This window comes from Erpetoichthys calabaricus, chromosome 13, assembly GCF_900747795.2.
Source record: "Erpetoichthys calabaricus chromosome 13, fErpCal1.3, whole genome shotgun sequence".
Classification (NCBI taxonomy): Eukaryota; Metazoa; Chordata; class Cladistia; order Polypteriformes; family Polypteridae; genus Erpetoichthys; species Erpetoichthys calabaricus.
In genome coordinates this window covers 138,755,803-138,771,734 of record NC_041406.2, presented here as the reverse complement: position 1 = coordinate 138,771,734, position 15,932 = coordinate 138,755,803, and the positions used below count along the sequence as shown (strand labels likewise).

At 37.2% G+C, this 15,932-nt stretch overlaps 1 protein-coding gene across 3 annotated transcripts in view; it reads left to right on the top strand.

Moving 5' to 3' along the window:
- The window catches only part of prelid3a (PRELI domain containing 3A), a 52,145-nt gene extending 44,654 nt beyond the window's left edge, over window positions 1–7,491 (top strand). For all 3 annotated transcript variants that reach the window (XR_007936624.1, XR_007936625.1, XM_028817603.2), the window contains 3 exons: window positions 837–977; window positions 4,019–4,264; window positions 6,288–7,491. Coding sequence is in view for 1 of the 3 variants with exons in the window: in XM_028817603.2 (XP_028673436.1) it covers window positions 837–977; window positions 4,019–4,239 (362 nt within the window). In the remaining 2 variants the exon portion in view is untranslated. The remainder of the gene's footprint in view (window positions 1–836; window positions 978–4,018; window positions 4,265–6,287) is intronic.
- The last annotated feature ends 8,441 nt before the right edge of the window (window positions 7,492–15,932 follow it).

Below are 15,932 nucleotides of genomic sequence, written 5' to 3'. Positions count from 1 at the left end.
ATATTTCCACTGCTTCAGAGGCCAATGGTGTGGTGTGCCAAGCACAAATCCACCCAGTACCTGGTATTGATGTTAGGTCTGTGTGATGTTAGGTTTATGTGCAGATGCTCGGTCATGGAAGCCCAATTCATGATGCTCCAGACGTACAGTTCTTGTTCTGATATTGCTTCCAGAGGCAGTTTGGAACTCTGTTGTGAGTGATGCAACAGAGGATATGCGATTTTGACTTGCTTGAGCATTCGCTGGCCCCGCTCTGTGAGTTTGTGTGATCTACCACTGTATGGCTGAGCTGTCGTAGCTCCTCGGCTCTTCCACTTCACAATAAGAGCACTTAAGTTGGCAGAGGGCAAACAGTGCCACATTTAAGTCGCTGAGCTCTTCCGTACACCCCAGTGTTTGTCATTAGAGACTGCATAGCTATGTGCTTGATTTTATGCACTTGTTAACAATTGAACACATGAACTCGATCATTTGGAGGGGTTTTCACATACTTGTGGCCAGAAGTTTATGAAAGATTATCACTTATCTTTTGTTTTTTTTAACTTAATTTTTATATTAGTTGTTTGTTTCAGGCATTTTGTTTTTATTAAATTACAGTTCACTCTATATACTGTACTTTTTTCTCTTGTCATGAGACTTGTTGCTTGTGCATTGGGTTGGATTGAATTTCTGCACTCTGTTTTAATTAGATCCTTGAACAATTATAGTGTACTTTTATATTTTCCTTTTATTTAACTTTATTTTTATTATTACTAAGTGAGCAATGTACAAATTACATATAATAACAACTGCATTTACTATAGTTTTATTAACCCTATATTTTTTTTATTATACAGGTGGAAATACTGTTAATTATTCAATCAATATTTATAATTCTCATCTAAATGGATGCATTTTTGGAAACTATAGTACTCTTTCAATTATGAAGCAAGAAGCAGACGATACTAAGGACCAAAGCCTTCCAGCAAAACAATATGGTATTATAATATTAAGTAAATAAAAAGTTTAAATAAATATTCTTTTACTTCTTTTTATACATTCAAAAGTAGAGACTCTGTCACTCATTACCAGCTGTCCTCCTAGCTCTGAAAGAAGCAAAAAGACCTTTTTTTCCCCACCTTAAGCAGCTTTGTGTAATGCAAGAGCTTGAGAAAATAGGTCTGTGTGCTTTATCAGGAGCACGTGTGGGCATTTGGAATTGGCTTCCAGTGTAAGCCAATTGGCTGCAGCTTAAATTTGCTGTTTTTATTGGTAGAGCACTACATAAATCGGTAAGGAGAATGGAAATGGCCACTCATTAAAAAAATAATGCCCATAGGTTTTAAAGTGCATAATCATGTACATGACAGTGTCTGAAAGCAGAGAAAGACAAAATGAAGAATGACATGGAAGGTAAGTCTGCTTGAGGGAGGGTGTTCACTAAACCTGGATTACAACTTGAGTGGTGTTAGGTTCATAAATCATTATATAAAACTGAAACTTAAAAGTAATTTTATATGAATTTTAATGTAAAATATATTTTAATTCTATATTAATGCTTTCATACTAGGACAAATGGCATTCTGCTTGGACACTAATCTAATTGCCCACTGGGGTGACATCTGTGTAGAGTTTGCTTATTCTGCCCATGTTTCATGGATTTATGTGTAAATTCCAGTTTTCTCCAACAGTGCAAAGATACGGTGTCCAACTGCATAGCAGCTCTACATTTACTGCTAGAGCGTGCTCTGTGATAAACTAGCATTCTACCTTGTGCTTTGGCTGCCTAAATAAGCTCCATCTTCCACTGTTAGTGTTTGAAGTGCTACTGATTGTACCTACATGAGCCCAGTTGTATGCCAAAATGATCTACCATTGTTGAGTTAAGTGTTTTAGCAGGACTTTCTGATTAGAAGCAGACTAAGAATCAGTGAGTCTGAAAACTTGAGTTGGCATTTGTTGTGGCAGGGTGTGGCTGTGACAGCATTTTTAAAAGGTAGCAGTAGGAATAGTACAGTCAAAGACTATGAAAACATATATCTTAACTGTTGATATAAGAAGTATTTTTTCTGAACACACAAATTTGCACAAGCTGAAAAAGTATTGTTTAAAGTAATTTTTTTTGTTATTGTATGAACTGCCGGGAATGTTTACTGTTGCTCTAAAGTATTCAACTCTCTGAAATTGTTCACATTTTATTGTTGCACAACACTAAATCACAGTGGATTTAATTTGACCTTTTTGACACTGATCAACAGAGAAACACTTGTGTCTAAGTGAAAATAAATCTCTGTAGGGTTGTCTTAAATTATTTAGAAATATAAAACAGAAAATAATTGATCACCTACTGCAAGTATTCATCCCCATCAAGTCAGTATTTAGTAGATGCACCTTTGGCAGCCATGAGAGCCTGGAGTATGTGTGTACAGGTCACTCTCTATTAGCTTTGCACATCTGGACACTGCAGTTTTTCCACATTCTTCTTTACAAAACTCAAGCTCTGTAAACATCCTTTTTCAAATTCTCAAATGGATTAAGCTGTAGGCTCTAACTTAGCCATTCTAGCACTTTAACCTTGTTATTTTTTAACCCATTCCTCTGTAGCTTTATTAATGGAGTCATTGTCTTGCTTGTCATCTGCCAAGGCACAAGTTTCTTGCAGACTATATCAGGTTTTTCATCAGAAATATTCTGTGCTTTGCTGCCTTCATTTTCTTCTCACAAGCCTTCCAATGACAGCTGCAGATAAGCATCCCCAAACATGGAATTTAATCTTGCAGCCAAAAAATTCAATTTTGGTCTCAATAGACCATAAGAACCTTCTTCCGGGTGACTTCACAGTTTCCCTTATGCACAGTGGCTTTTTCTTTGCCACACTGTCCCATAAAAAGCTGTGACTGGTGAAGCACCCGGGCACTGTTATTGTCTCCCTACTCACAGTTATAGCAGAGGTCTTATATCAGAGGTCTCTTAGTGGCCTACCTAACTCATCTTGTACAGTTTTTGTAGAAGGCCTGTAGTAGGCAGATTTACAGCTGTGCCAAACTCCATTTCTTAATGTTTGATTTAACTGGATATTCAGTACCTTAGATATGTTCTTGTCTCCATCCCGACTTGTGATTTTTCCATCGACTTTTCACAGAGTTACTTGTTGTGATCTTTTGTCTTCGTTGTGTAGGTTAGGCCACCATTACAAGTAGGACCTTCCAGATAACGTGCATTTAGACCACAATCAATTGAAATCCCAGACAGGTCATGTTTTATTTAATTAATCCTGTGACTTCTAAAACTAATTAGTGGCACCAGTGATGTTTTCAGTTTAACATTAAAGAATATTTTATTCGTTGATCAGTGTCAGTAAAGCCAAATCCAGTGTGTTTTAATTTTGTATAACAATAAAATGTGAAAACTTCCAGGGAATGAATACTTTTTAAAAACCTTGTATAATTTTAAGTAATCGAAAATTTAAAATTAATTAGCACCAATGTAAATTCTGAGTACAACAGCAAACATGATTCACTTAACAGAAATCCTGACATATTTTCAAATCTGTTTATTATTGGGTTGCCAAAGCCAGTTCTGGCAGCACTGAACACAAGGGGACCTGCTTACAAAAGCATAGTGTCAGTTTGCTATCACCAAAATTACCATCAGATCTCTGGGGATGTGGGAAAGAAATAGAAATACACTGAAGAAAACCAAGACATACACAGGGGAAATATGCAGATTCAACACAGACAGCAACCATGTGGAGGCTTTGAAACCTGGATGCAGGATCTATGAGGGTAGCTTTGCATTGCTTTAAAATGTCCTTGATGTTTAGGGTAAACCATCCATACCACGTTTGATTTTTTTAATAATAAAAGCCTAATGACTAGAGATGATGTAGATACTGAAGTGCCCATCCTTGTTTACAATGCGACACAGTATTAGCAAACACGGTGTGGCAGTATGTCTGCCGTCATGTTGACAAATATATAACGTGAAGTCAAATGTCAAGTTACAGTATGGTTTTACATTTTTTTTTCCTTTCCTACAGCCGCTCATCCTCAAGCATACAGAAGCAGCAGTCAGGCATTAAAGCCGCCGCCGCCACCGCCACCGCCACCACCACCACCACAAACAGACATAAAAATAATTGACTCTCGTGCAGAGTTTGTAATTATTGGGGATAACAGTACAATGGAAATAAAAGAAACTACAGTAGAAGAGGACACAGATGATGAACAGACAGAACCTGAAGAGACTGAAGAAGACTGAAATTGAATTTTCAAAGCCATACCTGGTAAGTTGAAAGATAAATCTTATTTTAAAACAGACTAGTGGGCATTTTGCTAGGATTGACTGCTGGAATTTGTTACAGAGTATATCTGCTTTGTGTATGACTAGCATCCTAATCAGGATAGAGTGCTGATTTACCTGTAGTTTTACCAGAATCTTCTCCAGTGACTTTAAATGGAATTTTAGTAGAATAAAACAACAACTGGATAAATAATTGGTGTGCTGCTTTTGCAACCTAAAGAGAATCTAACATACCCTTTCCACAGCTGTTGAGAAAGTGTCAGTACATAGCATAAGTGACACTGAAAGCAATTAATCAAATTTGTGGTCAGCAGGAGGCTAGAGCCTATATACATGGAGCATAATACACAAGACTAGAAAACAACCATAGACAAGGTACCACTCTTCATGATCCACTGACATGGGCCAGTTTGGAATTGGTAATTAACCTGTCCCGCAATTATTTAGGGATATGGGAGAGAAAACCCACATAGATACAGGGAGAATGTGCAAAATCCATATGAGCAATTACCAGGTGTGGGATTCAAACAGGGGACACTGAATCTGTTAGGCACTGCAGCACCATGATACCCGCAAAAATAAAGGAAGCTGTGAAATACCAAGGCCATGTCAACCTAAAGCCACCATCGAACTACATGACTAAGTCAGAAAGCCTAAGACACTTAATGCCTGCCGTTACTGGAGTTTGTGGCTTTGAAGATGTTTGTTTGCACAACAGTTAAATGCAGGGGATGACCGGTTACATGACTCCCTCTCAACTTTTCATCCCAGAGTCAGGTTTCCTATTGTGCCACATAAGTATTGTTGTAATAGGATATGTATCACGCATTGTGAGCGCAGCGACCAAGAGATGAAAATGAAGCCAAAAACAGTGATTAAAATGAGTGACAAAGTGTCACAACCAGGAAAACAATAAGAACTGAGCAACCAGTGCAGAAGGAAAAAAACAAAAGCAAAGGTCAAAGCCAGAAACATCTAATAATATATTGAAAGCACAACAACAACAATAATACAGAGTGAATACAAATTAACAAATCACTCCTTTTTTGTTTTTTTATTAGCATTTTCCATACTGTCTGAACATTTTTTTTTTTTTGAATTGGGGACTGTATACCATTTTTTGATACAGTAGTGCACATATAGTAACTTAACAGATGACATTAAACCAGGACAAGAAAAACACATATGAAGTGGTCTGATACTCATTTGTTTGGATGCTTACGATAGATAGATAGATAGATAGATAGATAGATAGATAGATAGATAGATAGATAGATAGATAGATAGATAGATAGATAGATAGATAGATAGATAGATAGATAGATAGAGTGAAAGGCATTATAGATAGATAGATAGATAGATAGATAGATAGATAGGAAAGGCACTATATAAGATAGATAGATAGATAGATAGATAGATAGATAGATAGATAGATAGATAGATAGATAGATAGATAGATAGATAGATAGATAGATAGATAGATAGATAGATAGATAGATAGAGTGAAAGGCATTATAGATAGATAGATAGATAGATAGATAGATAGATAGATAGATAGATAGATAGATAGATAGATAGATAGATAGATAGGAAAGGCACTATATAAGATAGATAGATAGATAGATAGATAGATAGATAGATAGATAGATAGATAGATAGATAGATAGATACTTTATTAATCCCAAGGGGAAATTAACAAATATACCTATATCTATATACCTACCTTTTCAATCTCATCATGGAAGAAAATACAATTTGGAAATTAGTAGGGCAATATTGAGATAAAATAACTGGATAATTTCTGCCAGATAATGTAAGTACATGGCACTATGCATTCCTGCATTAATCATTAAAACATATTGGCAGATATCTTAGAATACAGTAAGGCAGAGTTGGGGTTTCTTTATAAAGAAATGGACACACAGGTTCATACAGTCAGGTTTTGCTGTCAACAGCTTGTTCAGTTGTACTGCATACACTTCTCATGGCTTGTTTCTTTTTTCCAGGTCTCTTCGTAATCAAACTGCCAAAGGCTTGTTGTGGGCCAGTAGCTGAAGGAATCATACCTGCATGGATCATCATGTCAATCCAGGCAGCATGTGATGGAACATTCTGTACCTCCATTATACTACTCATTTTTTTAAGGCTGGATTGATACATTGTTAATTCAGTTTTAAGTACGTCATGTAGAAGGTTAATGGAATGTGACAATGAATTCAGGTTTACAAATAACAGTCACCATTTTCCATAAAATGCTTCACTGAACATGTGGAAAGTGAAGTGGCAATGCCTGCAGTACATTATGTTGGTGTAAATTATTGTGATGTCTCTACCACAAATTGAGCAAAATTCTGGGAACGGAATCTCTCAACTAGATAAGATCAGTCTGGCTCAGATCACTATCTTTTTTGACAAGAATATCTGTTTTTGTGCTTCGTTCAACTCCTTTGGTAATTTTCAGAGTTAGCACTTTTGACATCTTACCTATCCCAACTTGTAAATGTTCTTTCAGCATTTTGAGAGAAATGCAAAGTTACTTTTGATGTTCCAATTTGATCTGCACAAAAGGCAATGAAAGATTGCTTATTTTATCTTACTTTAAGACAGCTAAACTAAACACATTAAAATACAAAGCAAACTTAAAATGTAATTTTTCGCATTTTTTAAGCATATTATTATTGAGATGAGAAAAAGATTGCTTATTTTATCTTACTTTAAGACAGCTAAACTAAACACATTAAAATACAAAGCAAACTTAATGTAATTTTTCGCATTTTTTAAGCATTTTATTATTGAGATGAGAGGTCAATATTTCATAACAACTGGACTAATTTGGGTTGCATTGTTTTCTGTAAATTGCCTCAGTGGGAGCTACCACAATACAGGGCGTTCACTTGAAATCTCCCACTGAGAAGCTTATTTCTCTATATGTCCCATGGTACATACTGTACATATGATAATAAGCTGTATCTATTTTATTGGGGTATTTATCCACAAATATTCAATGAGATGCAAAAGCTAAGATTTTTATGCAGAAAAAAAGGTCTCATAAAGCTCTTGAAGCTATTGCAGTATGGGGTTTGTGCATTTTTGTGTTTGTTTTTCATGTCTAGTGTATCTGTTTATTGTCATTCAAGTGATATTTATTATTACTAATTGTAATGTATAAAACTAAGCATTTTACAATAAAAATAGAACCTTTTGAAACTTTTCATTTGAATGTTTATGACTTGTATCCAAATCACATATGTATATAACAAAGAATCATTAATAAAACCTCATATTGAAATAGCTATAAGCTGCAACTAGAGTTCTGCACACATTTAGATGTCATATGTTGATGGTGTCATTCTACTGCCAGTATGGGTCTATATAGAAATTAAGGTAAAAGCTGAGATGAGGCCAGTCAGTAATTCTTTAGAACAGGGGCTGCATGGGTGCATTTGTCACTACTACTACTACTACTACTACTACTTCTGTCAGTTACAACTGTGTTACAAGATCTTAAAAGAATAGTCCACCCAAAAATTGTATTTTTTTATACATTACTTAGCTCATGTAGTTAGCAGTGAAGGCTGAGAAAAAAAAATATGTTTTAATGGAGAACAGAGATAAAGTTTCTGATAGAATAGGCATCTATGGTGATTAACACTGGATAACAGCAAACAATATCAATAACCCCCATTAACAAAATCTCACGTTATTCATGTCTTTTAATCCACATGTCAAGTCGTCCCAGTCGTATGCTTGCAATGTCCCAAACGTTAACTAAAATGCTGTTAAACACTTCCAGAAAATAATTTTGTGAACAAAAACACACTCAAATTCTCCCTAGCATATTAATTGAAGACGATCCTCCCCTTCATTTATTGGTCAGGACTCCAGCCCAGTAAGAGTTTACTCATTGGCTTACACTGGGATTCACATGATCAACATTGATAACCGCACTGAGAGACAAGTACAACAAAAGATTAAAAGTTTACACATATATTTGAGATGCTTCAACATGTAAATGGTCAATTTACCCAAGCAGTTTCACAAATTCCTGCTAAATAACTCCAGTTGTGGATATTAATATAAATGTAACAGGAGGCTGTTCTACAATTCAATATTGCTCAAGTTTGAGCATGTTCCATTTTCATTTACAAGAGAGTTTTGTGGTTTATTTTATCAATATTTTAGTAAAAACTGCTGTCCCCCGCAGCTCCAACAGCGTAGTAGTGAAACAGGGCAAACTTTAAAAATCAATTTAAAAAAAAAAATTATTTGTATTGAGAAGAATAAATTTATATCGATAGCTTTCGTATCGTAGTGCCTCTTGATATACCTAATTTTTTGGTTTTGCTATCGGGCAAAAATGTCACTGTGATCACTTTGGCAAAAATGTAAAAAGTTGGCAAGGTATCTCTGGTCAAGTGAAAGGTAGGTACGCTCCAACGTCAAACGTTTCCACTGTATTTGAACATGTTCAGCTCCGATGAGAAAGAGAGTCCCCCATGTGAGGAGAAGAGCATGTAACCGTGATATCCCTGTCAATGAGCAGGTACCATCTAAAACACACGTATCTCTCTCTCAAAAACGTCAAACATTACTCTTTAACAATCTAGATGATAATGTCTGCTGAACAAACAGGTATCACTAGCTAAGCGGAGGCAAGGTACGCTCCAACACGTTGCGCGAGGTAGAGTGACTCGAACAGAGGCTAGCGTGTGAATGAGGAGGACCCCGCCCACCTTCCCCATCCCCTTGGCCCGCAGCCTGTTTCTCGGATTCGTGCAAATAAATTGGTGCCGCAACCAATCTATAATACTTAGCGCAATGAGAGAAGTTACAAAATCAACCAGAATGTTCAAGCAAATTATAGAAAAAAAGCACGATCTAAATACATTAAGTAGTTCTTTCGTGAAAAGCGGACAGACATACAGACAGATGTTGGATTTTATGTACGTATATATAGAGATTCATGTGTTTGGAATGTTGCAAGCATACAACTAGACAACTTCACAAGTGGATTATGCGTCACAAGTAACATGAGGTTTTTCATGGATTTTTTAATATACAGTGAATCCGAAAAGTATTCACAGCGCATCACTTTTTCCACATTTTGTTATGTTACAGCCTTATTCCAAAATGGATTAAATTCATTTTTTTTCCTCAGAATTCTACACACAACACCCCATAATGACAACATGAAAAAAGTTTACTTGAGGTTTTTGCAAATTTATTAAAAATAAAAAAATTGAGAAAGCACATGTCCATAAGTATTCACAGCCTTTGCCGTGAAGCTCGAAATTGAGCTCAGGTGCATCCTGTTTCCCCTGATCATCCTTGAGATGTTTCTGCAGCTTAATTGGAGTCCACCTGCTATAAATTCAGTTGACTGGACATGATTTGGAAAGGCACACACCTGTCTATAGAAGGTCCCACAGTTGACCGTTCATGTCAGAGCACAAACCAAGCATGAAGTCAAAGGAATGGTCTGTGGACCTCCGAGACAGGATTGTCTCGAGGCACAAATCTGGGGAAGGTTACAGAAACATTTCTGCTGCTTTGAAGGTCCCAATGAGCTCAGTGGCCTCCATCATCCGTAAGTGGAAGAAGTTTGAAACAAGCAGGACTTCCTAGAGCTGGCCGGCCATCTAAACTGAGCGATCGGGGGAGAAGGGCCTTAGTCAGGGAGGTGACCAAGAACCCGATAGTCACTCTGTCAGAGCTCCAGCGGTCCTCTGTGGAGAGAGGAGAACCTTCCAGAAGGACAACCATCTCTGCAGCAATCCACCAATCAGGCCTGTATGGTAGAGTGGCCAGACGGAAGCCACTCCTTAGTAAATGGCACATGGCAGCCTGCCTGAAGTTTGCCAAAAGGCACCTGAAGGACTCTCAGACCATGAGAAAGAAAATTCTCTGGTCTTATGAGACAAAGATTGAACTCTTTGGTGTGAATGCCAGGCGTCACGTTTGGAGGAAACTTGGCACCATCCCTAAAGTGAAGCATGGTGGTGGCAGCATTTATTTATTTATTTTTTAAATAAAAATAACATCCCCATCATGCTGTGGGGATGTTTTTCAGCGGCAGGAACTGGGAGACTAGTCAGGATAAAGGGAAAGATGACTGCAGCAATGTACAGAGACATCCTGGATGAAAACCTGCTCCATAGCGCTCTTGACCTCAGACTGGGGCGACGGTTCATCTTTCAGCAGGACAATGACCCTAAGCGCACAGCCAAGATATCAAAGGAGTGGCTTCAGAACAACTCTGTGAATATCCTTGAGTGGCCCAGCCAGAGCCCAGACTTGAATCTGATTGAACATCTCTGGAGAGATCTTAAAATGGCTGTGCACCGACACTTCCCATCCAACCTGATGGAGCTTGAGAGGTGCTGCAAAGAGGAATGGGCGTAACTGGCCAAGGATAGGTGTGCCAAGCTTGTGGCATCATATTCAAAAAGACCTGAGGCTGTAATTGCTGCCAAAGGTGCATCGACAAAGTATTGAGCAAAAGCTGTGAATACTTATGTACATGTGATTTCTCAGTTTTTTTATTTTTAATAAATTTGCAAAAACCTCAAGTAAACTTTTTTCACGTTGTCATTATGGGTTGTTGTGTGCAGAATTCTGAGGAAAAAAATGAATTTAATCCATTTTGGAATAAGGCTGTAACATAACAAAAATGTGGAAAAAGTGATGCGCTGTGAATACTTTCTGGATGCACTGTAGTTTGCTTTGTCTAGGAATGGTCACCATAGACACCTGTTCTTTCACAAACCTGTGTTCTGCATAAAAATGAGAATAAAATTTTTTCTTGGCCTTCAGTACAAACTGCATGGGGTAAGCAACATATTTATAAAAAAATACTAATTTTTGAGTGAAGTATTCCTTTAACATTGTTAGGTTTTACAAAGCACCTAGGACAACACTTTACAATAGTGGCTGTTGGTAATATACTGCTGTTTGTGTTAATAGCAATCCAAGAGACTAATAAAATCCAAAGTGCAGCTCCTTAAAATACCTATTCTAAACTTACCTTTACAAGAAACTGCAATGTGAAAGAGATCCCCTCACACCCTCAAGCATCTGTAGGGGCCATGATCCTGAGAAAAACCTATAAAAATCTATGACCTGAATATAGATTTATTTAAGGGATTGAAACGTGGCATGGGTCTTATAAATACTTGTCATCTTTACATGGTCACCATGGTAAATTCCACTGCCGTTTTGCAGGTTGGTGGTGGAGGGGACTTCCAGACTAGAAATCAGAATAGAGGTTTTCATTTCAATGAGACGGCAGCTTGCATCCTCTTCCCATGATCCCTAATCTGTGTTGTGATGGTCACTTTATATTTTTGAACTAGGTTAGAGGCAGAGTTTATTTAGTTTGATTAGAAGGAGAAAGAAGATAAGCCACCTCATTTGATTGGTATAGATATAAACGCAATGGGGAATATGAAGTTAAAAATTAACTGCCTATGCATGCAGGCTGCTTGCACCTTTTGGTAGAATTCCCACACATATGCAAACAGTGTTTTACAAGGCAAGCTTTTTCCAGCGAGTTCTCTTCCATGCCAGTAAAGCCTGAGGTTATCAGAATGGTTTAATGCTGTACAGTATATCTCATTCAGAACATTCCTATATGCGTCAACAAATCTTTTATGATGTTAGACTCAACTGTAACAAATTTTTTAGGAACTCAAAAATATCCACACATCAAAAAGGCAAATCTATAGAGATATAAAGCTAAAGATGTAATTCTAGCACCATACAATTGAACAAAAAACAAGCAAGACCTTCAAAAATATCTACAAAAAAAAGTCCAGAATACTAACTGACATGACTAAAAATAGGTCTCACCCCAGGGGTGCCTGAACCTTGGAAACAGAAAGGCTTCAACCTCAAGGCCCCAAACAAAGAGAACTGGCAAATTAATAATGTACCCAAAATATATCAACAAATATTAATAAATATGACTAACAAGGGGGATAACTATAAAACTCCTTGAAGAGACAAGTCCCACAAGGAGTCTTTGTAAATGTAAATATTTATTAGCAACAAAACGAAATAGCAAAAGGCTCTAAAAAGGAACAAAGTTGAGTTGCCTAAGATCAGAAATCCAGCAAAAAAACAAAAAAAAAACAAAAAAACAGAAAAACACACAACCCTTCTCCCCAAAGTACATGCAATAAACTGCAAGGAACTCACTTTCCCTGTCTACCTTTAAAGTGTGACACATCTGCAATGGTTACAAGAGCAACACAGCAAGAATTAAGTCAGAGGCGGTGACATGCATCATGTAGGCCATCCACTCACAAGAATATACTTAGCTTCACTTTACCACCTTTGGTTACTGGACCTGACACTCCACCTCCACTTATTTTTCATCTTAAAGCCAGTAATACATCGATCCATCCATTTTACAACCCGCTGAATCCGAACACAGGGTCACGGGGGGTCTGCTGGAGCCAATCCCAGCCAACACAGGGCACAAGGCAGGAACCAATCCCGGGAAGGGTGCCAACCCACCGCAGGTCACACACAAACACACCCACACACCAAGCACACACTAGGGCCAATTTAGAATAGCCAATCCACCTAACCTACATGTCTTTGGACTGTGGGAGGAAACCGGAGTGCCCGGAGGAAACCCACGTAGACACGGGGAGAACATGCAAACTCCATGCAGGGAGGACCCGGGAAGCGAACCCAGGGCTCCTAACTGCGAGGCAAAAGCCAGTAATAATAGGCATAATTCTTCTTTCATTAGAACAGTCTCACTTCCTTGGCTGTGAAACTGTTAGGTATGCGACACTGACCAAACACTGTCACCTGTTGACTAGGATAATATCAACACATTGATTGAATGAAACACCACAAGTATAAATGCATCTTGGTTGCAGACAGCATGCTCAGGCTTTACGCCGTAAGTATAAATAAGGCGCTATCAGTGAGGTATGAGTGGCCCTCACTCACAAAATACACAAAAACATGACAGAACATAGACACATAGAAACTACATATTAAATACATAATTCACAAATAAAAATAAATGATACATTAAATACATCTACTAAATAATAAATGGAAAGAAATGACCATAACAAATGAACAATAGTGAAAATTGAATGAAAAAGACAGAAAAAAAAATTATTTGTGTTATCCAACTTCCACTCTCCAAAGTATTAATGATTTAAAAATAAACCACAACACAAACAAACAGAATGAACACCCACTGAAAGGTGAAAGAGTATGAAATAACTGCCATATCTCAAATGGCCTAGCAACTCCCACAGAGATCTGGGAAGCTACTCAAGTGTTTCCAGAGTTGTCATCCCAGCCTGAAACTAAAAATTAATTTTGCTTTTATCCTTTGTCTGACCTCAGTTTTGGAAGCTCTGTGCATGGTACGATGATACAGGGCACACATCCACAAAGTAACAACAGCAAAAGGTACATTTCTGGAACACAGTGAGGAGGCATTCTTGTGTAACATTAAAATATTATGAATTCTCTCAATTTTTTTTTTTTTTTTTAATACTGTATATAGTGCCTTATTAGTTGTTTTTTTTTTTATTTAAAAACAGTATAGTACAACCCCAAATAAATTCCAAAAAAGTAGGAACAGTATGGGTAATGCTGATAAAAACAATGAGTGATTTGTAAATTTAGACTTTGTTTTCAAACAAAAACAGTATAAAGATAAGATCCCTAATCAACTGCATTCCTTTTTGAAGATATATATTTATTCTAAAATTAATGGTTTCAATAAATTTCAAAAAAGTAGATTCAGACTATCAAAGATGTGACAAGTTGAAATAACAAAGTCTTGTGAAACAGGTTAAGCAATCATTTTATAGTATATATGGAGCCTCCAAAAAAGGCCTAGTCCTTCAGGAGCAAGGGTGGGTTGAGGCTCACCAATTTCCCAATAGATGAGTCAGCAAATAATACAGCACTTTGAGAACAATAATCCCCAAAGACAAATAAGTACAATTTTGGGCATCTCACCCTCTACATTGCACAGTACAATTAAAAGATTCAAGGAATCCGGCAAAACATCAGCACATAAACCACTTCTAAATGTGCGTAAGCTGTGATCCCTCAGACGTTACCATTTAACAAACCAGCATGTGTCTGTAATGGATACCATGACATAGGCTCAGGAATACTTCACTAAACCTTTGACAGTCAACATCTACAACTACTGCTGCTGCATCAACAGATGCAAATTAAGGCTTTACTGTGCAAAGCAGAAGCCACTGTCCAGAAGTGCTGCCGACTTCTCTAGGTTGAGTCTCATCTGAGGTGAAAAGTAGCACAATGAAACTGTGGTGTGTAGCCTGATAATTCAAAACACTTAAATAGTTTTTAGAAAAAACAGCCATAGTGTTCACCGAGTAAAACAGCAAAATGAAGATGGTATCAGCGTCAGGTACAAAAGCCAATGTCAGTCATGGTATGGGAGTGTGGCAAGGCTCATGGCATTTGTGAGGTCACCATTAATGCAAAAAGATCTACAATCCTGATGCAAAACATGCTGGTGTCCAGACAACATCTTTTCCTGGTACAGTACATCCCTTAATTTTCCAGAACTTTGCCAAACCCCATTCTGGTCAAATTACGAGTGCATGACAGGGTAACCAGAGAGCGTGGGTATAAGACTGACCTGCCTACAGTCTTGACCTGTGTGGCACATTATGAAGCACAAAATATGGCAACAAAGGCCTTGTACAACTGTGCAGGTGGATAAATGGAAAATGCTGCACAATGAATGAGTGAGGGGAAAATTCCTCTTGCTAAACGTAACCAGCTAGTGTCTTTGGTGCCAAAAGCCTATTAAGTGTTATTAAAGAAAATGGAGATGCTACACACTGGGAAACACTTGAATGGACCAACTTTTTTGGAGCATTTTCAAAAACAAAATTAATTTCACAAGGTAAAACATCAAATAATGTGTTGTTGTAGTGTTTTCAATATACTAAAGAGAATTTACAAATCAGTTTTTGATTTCAACTTCCATGCCTGGCTGTTATGTTTCAACTAGAATTTATTTCCCGGCTTAAGTATGTTTTCTTTTTTTCTGTTTTTGAATTGTTTCTCATGTAGCTTTGTTATTTATGATTAATATTTATATATTGAGTATTTAAGTTGTCTGAACATGTGCCTTGTTTTTTGTGGGTGGAATTCCAAGAGGCAAAGCCACTGTGGGACCTGTTGCATAAAACTTTTCCATTTCACTTTTAGTCCATTAAGCTTTTCAGTTACAATGCCTTTTGCTCAACTGCTCTAAATAGGATGAGTTAATTCTGGTATGCAGACCCTCAAGGTTGCTCCTGACTTAGAATGAATTATCATCTTGTATCTCTCAATCCTAATATGGGATGATCTGATGTTCCCTATACAGATCTATGTATGTTTGATTAACATGTTATCATCTAAATGTTAAATATGCTTTTGCAAATTCATACACAATAATGGCTTTGTCTAACAAAGGATTGTTAGCACATGTGAGATTACAATGCAAGAGTGACTTCTTCTGTAAGGCATATTTGTAAAATATATTTCTTATGCTTATATATATTGTTTGAGTCTGAAGAGCCTTATGTACGAGTGTTACAGTGGAAACAGGGAACAGGATTTTTCCCTTACAGACCACCATC